At 50.6% G+C, this 16,631-nt stretch overlaps 6 protein-coding genes and 2 non-coding genes across 10 annotated transcripts; 4 read left to right on the forward strand and 4 right to left on the reverse strand.

Moving 5' to 3' along the window:
- Positions 1 to 62: 62 nt before the first annotated feature.
- On the reverse strand, positions 63 to 1,596 carry LOC6735805 (zinc finger protein 277). Its single transcript, XM_002082682.4, has 2 exons — positions 1,288 to 1,596; positions 63 to 1,233 (listed from the first exon to the last, which is right to left on the reverse strand). The coding sequence occupies exons 1-2, from the start codon at positions 1,532 to 1,534 to the stop codon at positions 122 to 124; spliced, it is 1,359 nt and encodes a 452-aa protein (XP_002082718.1). The 5' UTR covers positions 1,535 to 1,596; the 3' UTR covers positions 63 to 121.
- A 238-nt stretch (positions 1,597 to 1,834) lies between these two features.
- LOC6735806 (phenoloxidase 3) lies at positions 1,835 to 4,537 on the forward strand. Its single transcript, XM_002082683.4, has 4 exons — positions 1,835 to 3,141; positions 3,208 to 3,303; positions 3,362 to 4,099; positions 4,162 to 4,537. Exons 1-4 carry the CDS (start codon positions 2,155 to 2,157, stop codon positions 4,390 to 4,392), a joined length of 2,052 nt encoding a protein of 683 aa, XP_002082719.1. The 5' UTR covers positions 1,835 to 2,154; the 3' UTR covers positions 4,393 to 4,537.
- Positions 4,538 to 4,550: 13 nt separating this feature from the next.
- On the forward strand, positions 4,551 to 9,301 carry LOC6735808. 3 transcript variants are annotated; one of them, XM_016168796.3, is made up of 5 exons: positions 4,551 to 4,658; positions 4,988 to 5,194; positions 5,305 to 5,486; positions 8,024 to 8,305; positions 8,388 to 9,301. In XM_016168796.3, exons 2-5 carry the CDS (start codon positions 5,083 to 5,085, stop codon positions 8,976 to 8,978), a joined length of 1,167 nt encoding a protein of 388 aa, XP_016029192.1. In that variant the 5' UTR covers positions 4,551 to 4,658; positions 4,988 to 5,082; the 3' UTR covers positions 8,979 to 9,301. The 3 variants fall into 3 exon arrangements, with proteins under 3 accessions (XP_016029192.1, XP_016029190.1, XP_002082721.2); XM_016168794.1 differs by having other exon boundaries at positions 4,552 to 4,658; positions 4,988 to 5,197; XM_002082685.4 differs by lacking the exons at positions 4,551 to 4,658; positions 4,988 to 5,194; positions 5,305 to 5,486 and adding an exon at positions 6,883 to 7,025.
- A 104-nt stretch (positions 9,302 to 9,405) lies between these two features.
- On the reverse strand, positions 9,406 to 9,487 carry Trnas-uga. The gene has a single exon. It is a non-coding gene; the product is annotated as a tRNA-Ser (tRNA).
- A 489-nt stretch (positions 9,488 to 9,976) lies between these two features.
- On the forward strand, positions 9,977 to 10,058 carry Trnas-uga. Its single transcript has one exon. It is a non-coding gene; the product is annotated as a tRNA-Ser (tRNA).
- A 362-nt stretch (positions 10,059 to 10,420) lies between these two features.
- On the reverse strand, positions 10,421 to 12,247 carry LOC6735811 (rRNA 2'-O-methyltransferase fibrillarin). The gene is made up of 3 exons (XM_002082686.3): positions 12,113 to 12,247; positions 11,552 to 11,994; positions 10,421 to 11,168 (listed from the first exon to the last, which is right to left on the reverse strand). The coding sequence occupies exons 1-3, from the start codon at positions 12,123 to 12,125 to the stop codon at positions 10,587 to 10,589; spliced, it is 1,038 nt and encodes a 345-aa protein (XP_002082722.1). The 5' UTR covers positions 12,126 to 12,247; the 3' UTR covers positions 10,421 to 10,586.
- Positions 12,248 to 12,636: 389 nt separating this feature from the next.
- On the forward strand, positions 12,637 to 14,277 carry LOC6735813 (tektin-2). The gene is made up of 3 exons (XM_002082687.3): positions 12,637 to 12,961; positions 13,026 to 13,457; positions 13,514 to 14,277. Exons 1-3 carry the CDS (start codon positions 12,750 to 12,752, stop codon positions 14,166 to 14,168), a joined length of 1,299 nt encoding a protein of 432 aa, XP_002082723.2. The 5' UTR covers positions 12,637 to 12,749; the 3' UTR covers positions 14,169 to 14,277.
- Positions 14,181 to 16,582, reverse strand: LOC6735814 (protein arginine N-methyltransferase 7). The gene is made up of 3 exons (XM_002082688.3): positions 14,800 to 16,582; positions 14,583 to 14,734; positions 14,181 to 14,523 (listed from the first exon to the last, which is right to left on the reverse strand). Exons 1-3 carry the CDS (start codon positions 16,507 to 16,509, stop codon positions 14,268 to 14,270), a joined length of 2,118 nt encoding a protein of 705 aa, XP_002082724.1. The 5' UTR covers positions 16,510 to 16,582; the 3' UTR covers positions 14,181 to 14,267.
- Between the last annotated feature and the right edge of the window lie 49 nt (positions 16,583 to 16,631).

Below are 16,631 nucleotides of genomic sequence, written 5' to 3' on the forward strand. Positions count from 1 at the left end.
TATTTGCATAAACAAATTAATACACCTTTTAGTGCATCCATATCTATAAATATAGTACACACTTAAATTCGATTGCTATTTACTTAGTTTCCTCTAAACGTAAACAATACAAAAATCTCAGTTACAACAGCTTAAAATTCTCGAGGGACAACCGCTCCGCATCCTTGTTGATCTGCGCCAGACTGTCCTCGGAGATGATGCGCACCGTATCGACCTCTGGGTCATCGCCTCCACAATCATCCAGCACACACAGCAGACCATCGTTCTCGATGTACGGAAAGAAGAACTCGGGCTTGTCCCAGCTCTCCTTCTCGCCGATCCCGTGGTGAGACTCTTGTGTCATGTGCTGCACAAGCAGCTCCTCCTCGCCGAACTGCAGGTCGCAGGTTACGCAGCGCAGCAGGCACATTTGGCGGCGCAGGTAGTTGACCACCTTGACGCGTTGGTAGAAGTTCAGGGAACTTGTGGCCTTTTCGAAATCCAAGCCATGGACCTCGTGCATGTGCTCCTTGAGGGCAGTGAAGGTGTCTCCGAGATGGTGGCAATACAGGCACTTAATGGAGCTAGGCTCACCATTGGCCGCCCAATCCGACCAGTCCGAATCGTGTTCGCCATCCGAATCGGGGCGGGCGAAGTGCTTGTCGAAGTCCACGCTGCCGGTTTCAGGATCAGCGACTGTGGACACGGATGCCGTTTCCCGTCTTCGCTTTTGGTGGTGCTGTTTCCGGGGCGTGGGGTCCGTTGGTACACGATTGTAGTTGATAAGGAAGTACTTGTCGTACTCCCTTCGGTTCGGATTGATCCGCTTGTGGCCCTTCTTGCGCATGTGCTCCTTGAGCGTGGGCCGATCCCTGAAGATCTTCTCGCAGTAGAGGCACATTAGCCGATTCAGGTTCTCCTCCAGCTGATCCAGCAGCTCGTCTACATACACCAGCTTCTCGGGCTTGCCCACCAACAGAAAGTGCTTGTCAAACAGGTGGTCCAGATAGTCCGCCCTCAATCCCTTGATGATGGTCCTGCAGAAAAGGCACTCCTTGGAGAAGTTGCGGTCGGTTAGCTCGAACTGATGTCGCTCCAGGGCTTCACCTAGGCGCTTCTCCTTCAACCTTCGCCGCAGCTCGTAGTCCTGCGGCAGGATGTCACACAGCAGGTAGTACTTTTCGTTCTTGGCGTACTTGCCATCGGGCAGTTGATCCAAGAACATTGTGGTGCAATATTGCTCGAATTCGTGGGCTGAAATGGGATTACATTTTTAAATGGTAAGGATAGGGTTGCTGATTCTCTTACTCTGAAACTCCTTCTCCCAGTACTGAAGGTAGTCCTCCAGAAGCGCTATATCCTCCACATCGGCAATGACCAGTCGGTGCTCCAAATACAAATGCGCCAGGCAGTCATCTTTGTCGGTCGGAAATATGTACACCTTGTCGCACTTCAGGCACTTGATGGCCGTGTTCTTGGAGGGCTTGAGTGGCGAACTGCCAGTGATCTCCTCCTGCGAGGAATCCCCTCCTGAAACAGCCACCTCGTGCTCCATTTGTTTACGTTCTCCTGCTGCTCCACGAATAAGTGTGACCGCAGGGGCTTAGCTGCAAAATACTGTTTGCTTGATAAGCTTAATTCTACCGTACACTGGAAACAATTGACGATTGAATGAATGAATTCAATGCACAAATCAAATTAAATACATAGTTACACTTGTTATGAAAACTAAATAAACAAAAAAATAATTACGATAATTTTTGTTTCATTTCGTTTCTGTGATGTACTAAAATTAAAAAAGCCTTATTTACATAGTTAACCGACTAATTTACGATTTAAACTTACATTGTTCGTTAAGTTTCCAACAAACTAGGATGAATCAGAAGCATCTTATCGTTTAAAAATGTATTTTTCGGATGTCTGTGATTCAATGCTTATACTATACTGGCAATAGTTTAAATATCTTAGGTTGCAGAGCCATGCATTAGTAATATTTTAGATTGTTTTTTGGGGTTGACGAACTTGAGATGTTCGCCATGTAACCATAAGGCATTTCGGTTGCAGTTCCTCGGATCGCTGGGTATAAAAGGAGATGATAGTTGGGTGGGGACTTTCAGTTGAGAACCCGCAACTGCTCCCCAAAGGTCCGTCCTCCAAGGCACGAATCCATCGAAAATGGCTGACAAGAAGAATCTGCTCCTGCTGTTCGATCATCCCACGGAGCCCGTGTTCATGGACAAGGGCGGCAATGGCACCGTCTTCGACGTGCCCGATTCCTACGTGACCGATCGCTACAACCAGATGTGCAAGAAGGTTCAGCGGCGCGTGAGCAGCGCGTCCGAGAAGAACGTCCTGGTCAAGGAGATCGCCATACCGGATCTCAGTTGCCCCATGAGACTGGGCCGCTCGGAGCAGTTCTCGCTCTTCCTGACGTCTCACCGCAAGATGGCCAGCCACCTGATCGAGATCTTCACGAAAATGCCCACCGTGGATGAGCTGCAGAGCGTGGCGGTGTACGCCAGGGATCGCGTCAATCCGGTGCTCTTCAACTACGCCCTGTCGGTGGCCCTGCTCCACCGTCCGGACACCAAGGATCTGGAACTGCCCGCCTTCGCGCAGATCTTTCCGGATCGCTTCATCGACTCGCAGATGCTTCGCAGCATGCGCGAGGAGTCCTTTGTGGTGGAGCGCTCCGCAGCCCGCCTGCCCGTCGTCAGTTCGGTCAAGTACACCGCCTCCGATCTCGACGTGGAGCACCGGCTCTGGTACTTCCGCGAGGACCTGGGCGTCAACCTGCACCACTGGCACTGGCATCTGGTCTATCCCATCGAGGCGTCCGACCGCAGCATCGTAGACAAGGATCGTCGTGGCGAGCTGTTCTACTATATGCATCAGCAGATCATTGCCCGCTACAATGCCGAGCGGCTGAGCAACCACATGGCCCGGGTGCAGCCATTCAACAACCTGGACGAGCCCATTGCCGAGGGCTACTTCCCCAAGATGGACTCGCTGGTGGCCAGCAGGGCGTATCCTCCGCGCTTCGACCACACCCGGCTGAGCGACGTGGACCGGCCCAAAGACCAGTTAAGGGTGGGCATCGACGACATGAAGCGCTGGCGCGAACGCATCTACGAGGCCATCCATCAGGGCTACGTTTTGGATGTGAGTGGGGAGTCCTCTCTGAGTCCAGGAGTACATGCATTTAACATCTAATTGTTTATTTTTTAGACGAACAATGAAAAGATCGTCCTGGATGACTCGAAGGGCATCGACATTCTGGGCAACATCATCGAGGCCTCCGATCTGACGCCTAACAGTACGCTGGTAAGGAATCTAAGTGATAATCTCTAGATCACCATCCCATGTCTATTTCCATCTGCAGTACGGCGACTTCCACAACATGGGGCACATACTGATTGCGTACTCCCACGATCCGACCAACAAGCACCTGGAGTACGCTGGCGTTATGGGCGACGCCTCCACCGCGATGCGCGATCCGATCTTCTACAAGTGGCACGCCTTCATCGACAACATGTTCCAGGAGCACAAGCGCCTGCTTTCCCCCTATGAGAAGCAGGAGCTCTGCTTTCCGGACGTTCGCGTCGAGAGCATCCAGGTGGAGAGCCAGGGTCAGGTGAACAAGCTGACCACCTTCTGGCAGGAGTCCGATGTGGACATGTCCCGTGGCCTTGACTTCGTGCCGCGCGGCCATGTCCTCGCTCGGTTCACTCATCTGCAGCACCACGCATTCAGCTACACCATCAAGGTGGAGAACTCCAGCGAGGCCACGCGGTATGGCTACGTGCGCATCTTCCTGGCGCCCAAGCTGGATGATCGCAATGCACCCATGTTGCTGGAGCAGCAGCGCCTGATGATGGTGGAGCTGGACAAGTTCGTGGTTACCATGCCTCCCGGCAGCCATACGATCACCCGGAACTCCACGGAGTCGAGTGTCACCATTCCGTTCGAGCGCACCTTCCGCAACCTGGACAAGCTGGAGGAGCTGCAGAACTTCTTGTGCGGCTGCGGCTGGCCCCAGCACATGCTGATTCCGAAGGGTCGGCCAGAGGGTCTGCGCTTCGAGCTCTTCGTCATGGTTTCCAACTACGAAGAGGATAAGGTAAGCTGTCTTTAGGGTATACTACGGATGCCTCCTGATGCCAATCCTCCTTCCTCCTGCAGGTTGAGCAGACGGCCGCAGATTGCGGCTGCAGCATCGCCGCTTCCTACTGCGGCCTGCGCGACCGCCTCTATCCGGATCGCAAGTCCATGGGCTTCCCCTTCGATCGCAAGCCGCGTCGCGGCTCCGAGATCCTGGAGAACTTCCTGACGCCCAACATGCGCGCCGTGGAGGTCATCATTACCCACGAGGACCGCACCGAGAAGCTACGCGAGTTGCCAGCTCGCTCCTGAATAAGAGAAGCATCCTTTCATGGCCAATTATACCAGGCCAATGTCCGATGTATTTCATTTTTGGCTTGAAGAGAAGACACTAATAACGGTCTCTATAGCTTTCTCGCTGTGTAGAACATACCAAATAAAATAATGAAATACCATCGGAAGCCAGAATACCAGTTTACCGTTGGCACTCACCGCGAACGGTCACACTGTGTAGCGGTTGGGGGCGGAATTGAATTTATTTGCAAACAAAAATCGAAACACGGGAGCCCGACGTTAGCGTAAGTGTTACGGCCATCGATTCAGCTCAGCTGCTGGCCAATTAAAATATCATCGATGTTGCACACAGATACGCCGCACACACCCTCACGCACACACGCACCGCCTGGGAACAAGGTTCGAGCCCAGAATCTCAATTTGATCAATTTAGCATTCTGGCCATTTGACAATACAAATTGAGACTCGTCTGCACTGGGTACAAAGTTCAGTCCGTGTGCATTGGCCTGTGCCTGTGTGCGTGCGTTCGGGCGTGTGTGCCTGTGTGTGTGTGAGTGTGCAGTACGCAAATGAGAGGAGAAAAAGCAAGAAACCACTGCCAATCATTTTTCAGTCTGTGTCCAAAGCGCTTGTGTGAAAGTATTCTGATTCGCCCGCCCGCCCGTGAAAGTGTTTTCTGCAATTTTCCGCATCCGCATTCGCATCACAATGGCTGCGCACTTTTTCCGCACTGCATTTTACGCAACGGCGGCCAGAAAATCGATGAGTCTGCCCTTCGCCGGCCGGACAGCCGCAACTCTAGCCGTGGGCCTATCATTCGGTGGTAAATCCCTGTCCTCCCGCATCTCACCGACTTATTTATAACTTTTGCATTGCCCACCATCCCCACCGCCATCGCCACACTCCCACTCTACCAACGCACCCGAGCAGCGCAAAATAGCCGGGCAGCCGTGCCGTACGAGAATGCCTACGCGGACAGCTTCTTCGGGGGCTGCCAGACGCAGGGACTGCTCCAGCGGATTCCCCAGACCGGATACATCCAGCCCCCGCTGATGCGGAACTTCTCGAGCCTGCAGACGGGCCACCACCAGCAGCAGCAGCCGGCTCCAAATGTAAGCATATTGGTTGGTACTGGTTCTCCATCGTTTCTGGTTACGTGGATTCCAGCGACTAGCTTTCCAGTAGGATGCACTCCAAATTCTGACTCTCAAAAGTTATCTCTTCAGTTTTTGCATTACTTATTCGTATGATTAATCCAAATTGCCACACTACATCTTATTGCGAACTTTGATCTTATGGTTCAGATACTCTTAGAATCAGCTCTATCTTCACATTGAGACATTATTTCTTGAGTTACTTCTTCTAAAGCAAAATTATCTCCACGACGCAAGTAATTCTACTAATATATATGTACTTTACTAAAGGATAAGATAAACCTGAACGGCCTAAGATTAAATATAGTTGTCCATGACGCGGTCAACGTAGTTAGCATTAGAAAATAGTTTTACAGCTTAAATGGCCAATAATTCCATAAGAATTAAAGATGCCAATACCTATGGTTCGATGCATAAATCAGATATCATACGTGGATGAGCTATAAATTGCAGGGTATACGCTAATGAGCTGTGGAAAAACTTGTATTGAACATCTGTTGATCTGTGGTTGAACCTTTAATTACCTCCAATTCGCTTCTTCATTTTAAGCACATTATAGTTGGTGACTTTGGAAATTTGCATGCTTGAGTAAACTGTAGTCCCTGCACTTTGTACCCGGCAAATGATTCGGTTTCCAATCTCTCCTAACCTCGCCTCCTCTGCAATGGTGATTTGTACAGATAAGCTTAGCTTACTTTGTATATATATGTACATATAATAATCGTTGTTTTGCAATTAGTGAGGGCTCATTAACCGTTTGAACTAAACATACAATTACCGACTGCACGTGATATCATCAATATTGGAGTTTCACTGCCCTTATCCTCGGACGCACTTTTAGATCCATCCTCGCATTCACCAAGCTCAACTGAGCTGGGGCACAGCTTTTTTCACGATTCAAACCATAATGGCGCCCCAATGCCAAGCTTTCGCTCGATCCGCCATATGTTCGTGTTCTGTGTTTATTTTTAGGCGGCAAGTTGATACCCAAGTAAAAACATAAGTCTGGGTATTTCGGATTTAAAGATATTTATACACTCATCTATAAAGGTTGGTGTTAGCTATCAACAAACTAGGGCAGAATACTTCCTTAACATATAAGAATCCTGTAAAATTAAATTTCAAGTGGTATCTTATAGTCGAGACTTAGAGTTCACCTTTCGCACAGGGGACTGAGGCTTCCAGTGCCGCAATGTAATTTAAACCAATGCCGCAAAGAGTAGAAAAAACATATTCCTCCATATACACACACAGCAGCTGAAATAACTATGTACCTTCCATGGGGAATGGGAATGTAAGCTCGCCTCAATTCCGCTCAACTATCCGTGATCGTTCCACTGGATCGCTGGACTATATGCTATATAATGTGGATCAGTCAGTCGGTCAAAGTCGTTGCACCTGCTTAGTTTTATCTTCGATATGGACTTCCTAATTGAAATCACATTACTGGTCATATTGGCAATTATACTGCTGAAGATCTATCATCGCGCGAAACGAGTGAGTGGCCATGCGATTGGGGGTCGGTCAAGTTCAAAGTGTCAAGCCAAAGTGAAAGTGTTCTCCAGCTCTTTCCACTCTTTCATTAAGTCACGCTTTGTCTCAATTATGTGAGCCTCGTTTAACTCAATAGTGCGGAAACTGTTAGGTCACAATAATGTTTCACTAATCTAAATTGCAACTGCTTATCGTCCGACTTTGCGGGGCTATCTTCGAACTCAGAATGCTATCAGTCGGCTTAGCCTTGCTGAAATGCGGGAAAAGAACCTAAAACCTTTGCACCTCCTTCATTTGGTCACTTGCCTTCGTGCTTGCTACAAGCAACTTCTGATATCCCGCCACTGAAAACGGTATGCATATAGTTTAGGATTAACGAAAAGTTCCATTCAAGGGACAATCCCTTCTGATTTCCCCATAAATCACAGTGTTTGAGAGTTCGGAAAGTGATCGTGGTAATTGAATATCAATCGCGGTAACATGATTCCATATAAAATAAGCAAATGCACACACACCTGGTCTTATCTTATCACAAACAGCTGTTGATGATTGTAATGTGTTGAGTGAGTTTCAAGGTCAGCAGCTGTTGCTGAGGATAAATCAGAGCTAATACTTCATATAAGTATTCCCCCTAATTTGCATGGATTTGGGTGCCCCCGCTAATCTGCCGCCAGACTCTAGCCGATCGGACCATATTAACCACTTAAGCTTTCCTATCTTATCAGTTAGCTGCTCAGGTAGTGACTGGACCTATCCAAACTTGGGTTCGCAGTGCGATTAGTTCATGGAATAGCACAGGTGTAGTCGGTTGGTCGCACATTTGAAGAGCGGAGAGAATCGAAATCGTATGCATATTTGCCCAGTTATTGAATTCTAAACGTATGCCTTGCACTCCAAGTTGTTTGTTGTTCCTAAAGTTTCATTTTACCCACCCAACGCACTAACCATCCCGCATCAGCTGTGCCCGAACATGACTAATAGCCCGTCTCTCCCGAACTCAGAGTGCCATGGCGCCGTCGAACAATCGCCGGTACTTATCCTCGCAGGATATTACCAAGAACATGACCCTGTACACCAGCACCAAGACCCAAGTCGAGGTGGATCCCAAGACGCTGGCCTTCAAGAAGCCCACTGGCAACCCACTGGTCCTCATGATGGCCTGGCTGATGGCCAAGCAGAAGCATCTGAAGAAGTACGCCCAGATCTACACTGAGATGGGATTCGACGTGGTGGTGGTGCACATCACGCCGTGGCAGCTACTCTGGCCGGTCAAGGGAACCCAGGTAATAGCCGCACTTCTGAATCAAAGTTTACATTCCAAGTTTAGTCATTCAAACACTAATGCATCCATTTCCTGCTGACCAGGTGGTGGCCGCCGAGACCATTCGATTCCTGGAGAACAACAAGTCGTACGAGCCCATTGTGATGCATGGCTTCTCCGTGGGCGCCTACCAGCTGGGCGAGATCATGCTGCAGATGTCGCGCGACATGGATCGCTATGGCAGCATTCTGGACCGCTTCGTGTGCCAGGTGTGGGACAGCGCCGCCGACATAACCGAGATCCCGGTGGGCGTGCCCAAGTCGATCTTCCCGAGGAACGAGCGCATGCAGAGCGCCCTGCGCAACTATACGCTGTACCACCTGAAGACATTCCACAACCAGGCCACCATCCACTACATGCGCTCCAGCCAGATGTTCCACTCCACGCTGCTCAAGGCCCCGGCGCTGTTCTTCGTGTCCGATAACGATCCCATCGGTCCGCCGTCCTCCAACCACGCCGTGCGCGAGGACTGGGAGCGTGCGAACATCAAAGTTACTTTCAAGTGCTGGGAGCGGTCCCAGCACGCCGCCCACTACATACGGCATCGCGAGGAGTACCTGCAGACGCTGTTCCAGCATCTGGAGACCTGCGGTGTCTTGGAGGCCATCGGCGTTCCGAAGCGCGCCAAGTTGTAGGTGTCTCTAGCGAGGAGCCGCTGATCAGTTCAGTGATATACATTTATTCAAGAATCAACGCGATTATGATTTTACCCTAGTTGTTAAGAACTAAAGATTAACGAGCAAAGTAAAACCAATGTCCTCTTTGAATGATTATGATCTGTGTGTCTCTCGCGAGGCAGAATCTTCAAAAGCCCGCACGGGAAATTCCTAGGCTAAGCTTAAAGTCGTATTTCATCAACTGAGAGAAGAATGTACTACGCCTCTATACTGTTACATATATTTTGAGATCGCTGCAAAACAGCTGAATAAAGTAATTTAAATGATACGAACACATTAAATGAGTGTTTCAGTCAAGTATTTGCAGAAAATATATTCTTAAAAGGTCCGAAAAAATATCTCTAGTTAAACTTGGTTCGAAAAAAAAAGTGTTACAACCACACATCGCTGCGGACAGGACTTGAACCTGTGCGGGTAGAACCCAATGGATTTCAAGTCCATCTCCTTAACCACTCGGACACCGCAGCCTTATCGAAGTCCGCTCCATTTGTTCCTCATATCTCTCCCTGCATAATTCTATGCTGATAAGCATCTGCATTTCTGCAAAGGGATGACAGTAAATCGCTAGATATTTGAATGCAGAAATAAATATGCAGTTGCATTTTTTGTTCAATATCAAGCCACAATTTTCAGGTTAATTGTTAGCTGCTCTTGATGACATTAGCTAATACTTCTTAATGTAAACAATTAGCTTAAGTGAGTAAAAATAATGTAGTAATAGAACCAAAAAAATGTATTTATTTATTTGTTAAGCTAATAATGTTTATGGATTCCATTAGCCACGTAAACGAAACTCCAATTTTCATTAAGAATGGCTTGAGCCGAGACACCACCCCGGCACTAGTTCTTGGTTCGTGTCCGTATAAATGGTTCGTCATCCCTGCGCATGATAGATGAGGGGGGTGCGGAACCCTGTGCTTCATACCAAATGGGAACTTTGCCACCGGAGCAAAACAGTTGCGGTGTCCGAGTGGTTAAGGAGATGGACTTGAAATCCATTGGGTTCTACCCGCGCAGGTTCGAATCCTGTCCGCAGCGCAGGAGTCTTTTTTTTTTTCTTTATTTTTGGCACTTGATTTATTTTATTTATTGTGCATTTGCTGCAGCGTGTACTAATAGCTGACCTTAATATTTGTTTGACATTTCTTTGTTAAGCATTACTCTTTCTGTGATGATTGGGCTTCAGGAGAGTTTTCTTATATACACAACTAAAGTATTGTTTCCCTTGTAACCTGAATGCAGAGTTTTGAAAACATGCAGTCTAAATCCACTAAAAGGGCAAGATAAAAACAAACTTGTGTAGCCCCGCCCAGCAATTTTCCGAAATACCTCTCAGAAAAACCACGTTTGTACAAAGATTGACTTTAAAGATCTTCAGCTTACATAGGAACTGCATAATGTTACACTGGCATTTGGTTTTTGTGTATATTTTGTACGTCTGCTACAAAAATAGTGTGCATTTTGATTTATCTTTACAACTATGGTTTTATATTTAAAAGAAACTTAATACAACTCGTCTGTATTAGTACAATAGCCTTAAAACTAAACCCAGCAGAAGACGATTTCTCACTGCTTGGGCGGTGGTCGGTAGACGCCAACGACGACGGCGTGGTCTCTCTCGTAGGGCTCCAGCGTGAGCTGCTCCTGCGGCTTCAGCTTGTCCGCCTGCATCTTCTTCACCTCGGCAGCGAATACCGCCTCGGGCTGCGCCGTCGAGTCGATGCAGGAGGCCTTGATCGAGATGACAAAGTGTCCGCCGTTCTTCAGGAAGTGCTGGGCATTCAGCGCCACAATGCGGCCCTGATCCGGCTGGGCAACGTCGGCGAAGATGGTGTCCACCATGCCCACCAGCATGCGGTACTTGTGCGGATGGCGAGCGTCCTCGATGATGGGTATGATGTTGGTGCGCTTCTTGGCCACGTTGATCAGATCGCGACCGGATCGGTGTGAGAACTCCACGGCGTAGACCAGACCCTCGGGTCCCACCACATCGGACACATGCGAGACTGTCGTTCCGGAGGCGGCGCCCAGGTAGAGAACCTTAGAGCCCGGCGGCATGTGAATCTGCTCGACGCCACCCAGAACGGCGGCAGCCAGCTTGGAGCGGAAGGGATTCCACACGCGGTACTCAATCTTCTCGCCATTGGTCTGCAAAGAAGTGGGAAGAATAGATTTAAATTCATTGCTCTTTCTCATACATTAAAGCAGAAAGTAAGAAGTAAGTTGAGTAAAATACAGAGTAGTTGGGATTGTTCAGGTAGCTTCAAATCACTTTTCAAAATGGTGGACTTGTTTGGGTTCTGTTTGTTTTGGGATATGAAGATAGATAGATGGGAATTCGCCTCAGTTGTGCATTATTCTAAGCAGCCCTTGGAGCCCCGCGACTGCTTCACGTGCACCTGGAGTGCACACAGCCACAGGTGGCCGCCAAGGATGCTCATGGCCACATGATGCCATGTTCTGTACCCCTGCACAACCTCATCATAAGCTAGGAATAGGGAAGGAAGTGAATAAAGAGGAGAACAACAAACCTCAACAGAGATGCGCTTCTCGCCGTAGACTTCGGAGCCGGGTACAAAGTTCCTGGTGACCAGAGCGTCCTCCTTGCCGCGGGCAATGAACACTCCCTCGTGACGATGCGGCTCGATGGTGACGGTCTTGCCGCCCTTGAAGCCGCCAGCACCACCACCACGTCCTCCTCCGCCGCGACCGCCGCCTCCACGGCCGCCGCCACCGCGACCACCGCCGCCGCCACGTCCTCCGAAGGCACCACGACCGCCGCCGCCACCACCACCGCGACCACCTCCTCCACGGCCACCACCGAATCCTCCACGGCCACCGCGATCGCCGCCGCCACCGCGTCCACGGCCGCCTCCAAATCCGCCGCCTCCTCCGCCGCCGCCGCCACCACGACCACGGAATCCACCTCCTCCTCCTCCTCCGCCGCCGCCACCACCACCGCGTGGACTAAATCCTGCAATAGAAAAGATCCGCATTTGAAATTCGTTTGAATCAGAGGTTAAGTTGGAGACTTTCAGAAGCAAAGGCATCGCTTGCTTCGATTCGCATCGTTAGAGCATGCCATTACGCACCTGGTTTGCCCATTTTATGCTGCTGTACTTGCACTTTTTAATACAACTTTCGACGAAATGTGATTGAGTCCGTTAACACGCGGCAACCAAAACGCTTGAAAAGAAAAACACGTGTGTGCGGGAGTGTGACCGCAGCAGTGATTTTAGGGAAAAATACCGAAGTACGCACGGAAAAATACCAAGAGGATGATGTTAGTGTGGATGTTTGGTGGGAAACTTGGTTGGGGATGTAGCTGAGTTCAACACCAGGCGGAGTGGCCATTGTGCACAGTGGTACAAAGGTTGAAGAACTGTTTAAAATGTTTTTGAATTTATAATGTACTTCTCCCCTGTATCTTTAAGCCGTTAAGTAATCACTATTCAAATCTTAATTATATTATTATTATTATTATATTCTATTTATCTGATTTTTGTAACCAGGGAAGTATGTGATTAGGAATTACAATCCCGTAGTCCTTGGCAATGACCCCAGCGCCTTGGAGATCTAGTGTTCGTTGACCAAACAAACAGCCACTTGAAATCGATGTTTGAGAAAAACGTTCCATTCCGCTTTGGGAGTTCTAGTTGGGAGCACACACTTTCTAAAAATTGTTAACGCATAAATCCTGCTGTTTTTCCTAAACTTTTGCAAAACACAATGGCCTTCCGCTCGGTGGTTACGATGGAGAAGCCGCTCCAGCACATTTCGCTGACGGACTGGTACGCCCGGGTGAACCAGATGCGGAATGTGGCGGATGCCAGGAGAGCTGATGCTTTTGCCATCCGCCACTCATCCCGATCCCTGAGAAACGAGACGCGGATCGAGGGCGACTGGGCCAACTACGAGACAAATGAGGCTCTGACCGATCGGTAAGTTTCCGCGTCTTGGATTGGGATTTATATCCCGACTTATAATCCATAATTTGTACATCAGCATCTCCGAGTTAAATCGCTGGCGGGATATCATTTCCAAGTCCTTCGAGAAGATCGAGCGCGAGATCTTTATGCTGCAGGAGGAGAAGAATGCCACGGAACGGGAGCTGGAGGCGTTGGCAGGTCCGATTTCCGTGATAGCCGAGTGCCTGACAATAAGAGACGGTCGCCTCGGATCGGAAATCACGTACGATGAGGCCGACACCGAGATCAAGAACGAACTGGTCGTGCTGGAGAACAACCAGCGCCTGCTGGCCGATCGATGCCAGAAGGCGTGGGAGAAGCTCAATCGTCTGGAGGAAGTGCGCTTCAAGATCGGACTGGAGATCGAGTTCAAGGTGGAGGCGGTGGAGCTGGATAACTCGCAATTGGCGCTCGATCGCAACTCGGCCAATATCTCATACAAGCCGGATCCCACAAGGAATCCGAAGAAGTAAGTCACACATGGTATGTCTCTTAGCTCAGTAGGATAGCTAACCAATCCCTTAGTTCCTGCTCCTACGAGACGTGGCTGGAGAACGTGAAGAACATAAAGCTGCTGGCGGAGAATGAGCTGGCAGACACGTACGCCATCCGGGAGGCTTTGTTCGTGTGCCGCGAAAAGGCGCGCAACATGCTGCAGTCGCAGCAGGAGCGGGCGGAGCACACCATCCGCAAGCGGATCTTCGAGACGCAGCGGGCCAGGAACGAACTGGAGTGGCAGCAGCTCAAGATGAAGGAGGAGATGGAGAGGGCGATGTGCGAGATCCGCACCTCGGAGAATGCGTTGCGCGACAAGACGGATGCACTGAAGCTGGCCGAGACACGCCTGGAGAACCGTGCCCAGAGGTCGGGCATGGAACTGTGCATGGACCAGGCGCACGACATGCTCTGCTTGGAGGTGGAGAAGCTGCGAGAGATTCGACGCCGGCTGCAGGCCAAGATAGACGAGAGCAAGACCAACTTCAGTCTGCTGGAGGAGCACGGCAAGCGAATCGACGTGGATCTGGAGAACAAGCAGCACTCGCTGATGACGGACATCAGGGCCCTGGATCTGCGCATGCGTCTCCGGGGCGGCGAGTTCGGCTCCAAGGTGGCCAACGCCTCGCAGACGGACAGGAACATAACCCTCACTCGCATGGAGAACGAGATTCCCAAGGACTAGACTGCGACTATGTCTCTTGCTCACTTAATCATTCTATTTGTCCTGACGTTCGTTGCACGTTGTAATTTGTCCAAATTATTGTGAATAAATGGTATAATGTTAAAGCTTCTTCTGGCCAAAGCTGAAGTTCAGTTCACCCAGCAGGGGCTTGAAATCCGTGCTCCATTCGAGATGCGTAACAGCGTCTTTGGGTTTCCGTGGAAAGTGCACACCCTGTCGCACAAACATGTCCCACTTCACGAACTCGCCGGGCACGACAGGTTCACTGGGACCACTACTAACAATTGATCTGGGGCTGTTGTCCTCCACCAACTTCCAGTCTACCCATAAGGCCACTCCGTTGCAGATTCCGGTGCTGAAAGGGAATGAGTTTTGAATTGAATCATTGCATAACATTACTGCCGAATCACTCACTGCTTCAGCTCAATGCTGCCCTTCAGGCTGTGCTCTTGGCCAAAGTTACTAAAATCCACACTAAGGACTTCCTGAGGTTCTGAGAGTGCGCGGCAGGGGTATTCCCAGAGGGGCTGCGCCTCCACCAGGGACACTGCCTGCTCTGCTGATCTCTGCAAGCAAAATAATAAACATTTTACTTATTGATCAACAAGTTAATAAAGAATTGCAGACGTACCTCCACCATTTCGTCAAACAGACGCAGATCAAATCCCTCGCAGCTGCCAACGGGAGCTCGAATCTTGTGCAGATCCAGAAACTCCACGGGAAGAGCGTAGATGCGCGCCGAGCAAGGCAAAATCTTTACACCCTCCGGCAGCTTGTCCTTGATTTTGGTGAGCAGGGTGCCAAAGTAGAAGTTGTCCCAGGGTAGAATCGCATTGAGGAAGTAGGGCTCAGCGAAAATGTGAGTGAGCGCAGCTAGCTGAGAGTCCTCTAGTTCCTCCACCTTGTCCAAGAAGTGGACGTTCTTCAGCTGGTTGTGCTTAACAATCGACTCGAGTAATCTACGCGAGAAGCGATGGGGTTCGTGGAGCAGCACAGACGCAGCACCCAAAGCAGAGCTAGCCAGTCCCAGCAGGCAGCCGTTTCCGAGGACCAGGACATTCGACTTCTCTGCCTCTATGCTTTCCTCCAGGTAGCGCAGGTATCGCTTGTTTCGCGGGGACTGGTTAAGCTGGCCAATCCTACTGCGTGAGTAGGTCATGTGCAGGTCGCAGGTGCAGGTATGACGCCGCACGCTCTTCGTGGGCGCCTCTTCGCGAGCATCGAACCAGAGGGAGTACTCATCGTGGTGGCAGCTGAGGTGGAAGGATTTACCTGCCTCGAGCAGTTGCAGGGGCTTGGGTATGTAGTAGATGGCCTGCATCCAGTGATCCCGCCAGGGCACCACATTGGGCAGCGGGTGATCCTTTGCCTTCTCGGCCGCCAGCTCCTTCAGCTGCGGATGCGCCCAGTAAGGAGCACAGCTGAGCAGTATCTCGCCGCCATCGTCCAGCTGAATGTCCCACCAGTAGAAGACCAGCTCAGCGGCTCCCGGTTGCTTGGACTGCAGCTTTAGTAGTTGCGCCCGCTGCTTCTCCCGTTCCTGCTTGCGCTGGAAATCGAACTGGAAGATCTCGACGGGATCGGTGAGCGGGCGGAAGGCGGAGCTTGGCAGCTGCGACAGCTGGACGTCGTGCAGAGCCGCCTCTCCTTGGCAGCTCTTCAGCTGCTCCGGTGGGTGCAGCAAAGGTTCGCCGTCCAAGTTGGCAATCGTTTTCAGGCTGTTCCACTGCGCAGCTAGCGGAGATTGCGCCACCTGGGCGTAGCATCTGGCACGGGCGGGAATGCAGAGAGCGTCCTCGGTCAGCAGTTCGGCGTGGGCATGGTTGTAGATTCCGATGGCGCCCTCGCCAATCAGTTCCGTATCCAGCAGCTCGGCCACTAGCAGATTGGCCTTTCGTGGCATATCCTCGCCCACTTGGATCTCCGTGGACCGCTTTCGGATGAGTCGCACCTTGTCGCCAGCTCCGTTGGCCGCCAGAATCTTCTCAGCGCAATTGGCCATCGGCAGGAAGGCCTCGCAAGCGGTCACCGAATCCGCTCCTGCCGCCAAGGCCATCATCGACAGGATTCCCGTGCCCGTGCCGATGTCCAGCACGTGCACCTCCCTGCCCGCCTCCCGCATTCCGGCTATGGTCTTCCTAAGTGCGGCAAAGTACTTCTGATTCCGCTCCCAGTCGTGCAGCATGTCGCCGAATCCCGCGTTGGCCACCTCCAGGTGGTAGTCATAGTCATCGCCGCGCTCCTGCCAGGAGTTCTGCCCCGTTATCGGGTTCATCACTTGCGAGAAGCAGGACATGCCGCGCGGTGCCAGGAAACGTGACTTTAGAAAATTCCTCAACATAAAAACCGGCGAAATAAACACCGTCCACAGTGATGGCACCAGTTGATTCTTAGAGATGCTCTACTACTCGACATGCAGAATTAGCTAATCAAAACTAAAAAACAAAAAAAGCTATAAGCGAG

Source organism: Drosophila simulans, chromosome 2R (genome assembly GCF_016746395.2).
Source record: "Drosophila simulans strain w501 chromosome 2R, Prin_Dsim_3.1, whole genome shotgun sequence".
NCBI classification, from domain to species: Eukaryota; Metazoa; Arthropoda; class Insecta; order Diptera; family Drosophilidae; genus Drosophila; species Drosophila simulans.

What these genes read in the sequence shown, in the direction of transcription:
- LOC6735805 (XM_002082682.4), bottom strand. Translation starts at nt 1,534, where the DNA reads ATGGAGCACGAGGTGGCTGTTTCAGGAGGGGATTCCTCGCAGGAGGAG. An exon ending in CTGGGAGAAGGAGTTTCAGA is followed by an intron (nt 1,234 to 1,287) that starts GTAAGAGAATCA and finishes ATCCCATTTCAG; the next exon opens with CCCACGAATTCGAGCAATAT.
- LOC6735806 (XM_002082683.4), top strand. Translation starts at nt 2,155, where the DNA reads ATGGCTGACAAGAAGAATCTGCTCCTGCTGTTCGATCATCCCACGGAG. An exon ending in ATCAGGGCTACGTTTTGGAT is followed by an intron (nt 3,142 to 3,207) that starts GTGAGTGGGGAG and finishes TTTATTTTTTAG; the next exon opens with ACGAACAATGAAAAGATCGT. An exon ending in TGACGCCTAACAGTACGCTG is followed by an intron (nt 3,304 to 3,361) that starts GTAAGGAATCTA and finishes TTCCATCTGCAG; the next exon opens with TACGGCGACTTCCACAACAT.
- LOC6735808 (XM_016168794.1), top strand. Translation starts at nt 5,083, where the DNA reads ATGGCTGCGCACTTTTTCCGCACTGCATTTTACGCAACGGCGGCCAGA. An exon ending in CGTGGGCCTATCATTCGGTG is followed by an intron (nt 5,198 to 5,304) that starts GTAAATCCCTGT and finishes GCACCCGAGCAG; the next exon opens with CGCAAAATAGCCGGGCAGCC. An exon ending in AGCAGCAGCCGGCTCCAAAT is followed by an intron (nt 5,487 to 8,023) that starts GTAAGCATATTG and finishes TCCCGAACTCAG; the next exon opens with AGTGCCATGGCGCCGTCGAA.
- LOC6735811 (XM_002082686.3), bottom strand. An exon ending in AGAAGCGCATCTCTGTTGAG is followed by an intron (nt 11,169 to 11,551) that starts GTTTGTTGTTCT and finishes ACTTCTTTGCAG; the next exon opens with ACCAATGGCGAGAAGATTGA.
- LOC6735813 (XM_002082687.3), top strand. Translation starts at nt 12,750, where the DNA reads ATGGCCTTCCGCTCGGTGGTTACGATGGAGAAGCCGCTCCAGCACATT. An exon ending in AATGAGGCTCTGACCGATCG is followed by an intron (nt 12,962 to 13,025) that starts GTAAGTTTCCGC and finishes TTTGTACATCAG; the next exon opens with CATCTCCGAGTTAAATCGCT. An exon ending in CCCACAAGGAATCCGAAGAA is followed by an intron (nt 13,458 to 13,513) that starts GTAAGTCACACA and finishes CCAATCCCTTAG; the next exon opens with TTCCTGCTCCTACGAGACGT.
- LOC6735814 (XM_002082688.3), bottom strand. Translation starts at nt 16,509, where the DNA reads ATGTTGAGGAATTTTCTAAAGTCACGTTTCCTGGCACCGCGCGGCATG. An exon ending in TGTTTGACGAAATGGTGGAG is followed by an intron (nt 14,735 to 14,799) that starts GTACGTCTGCAA and finishes TTTTGCTTGCAG; the next exon opens with AGATCAGCAGAGCAGGCAGT. An exon ending in GGCAGCATTGAGCTGAAGCA is followed by an intron (nt 14,524 to 14,582) that starts GTGAGTGATTCG and finishes ATTCCCTTTCAG; the next exon opens with CACCGGAATCTGCAACGGAG.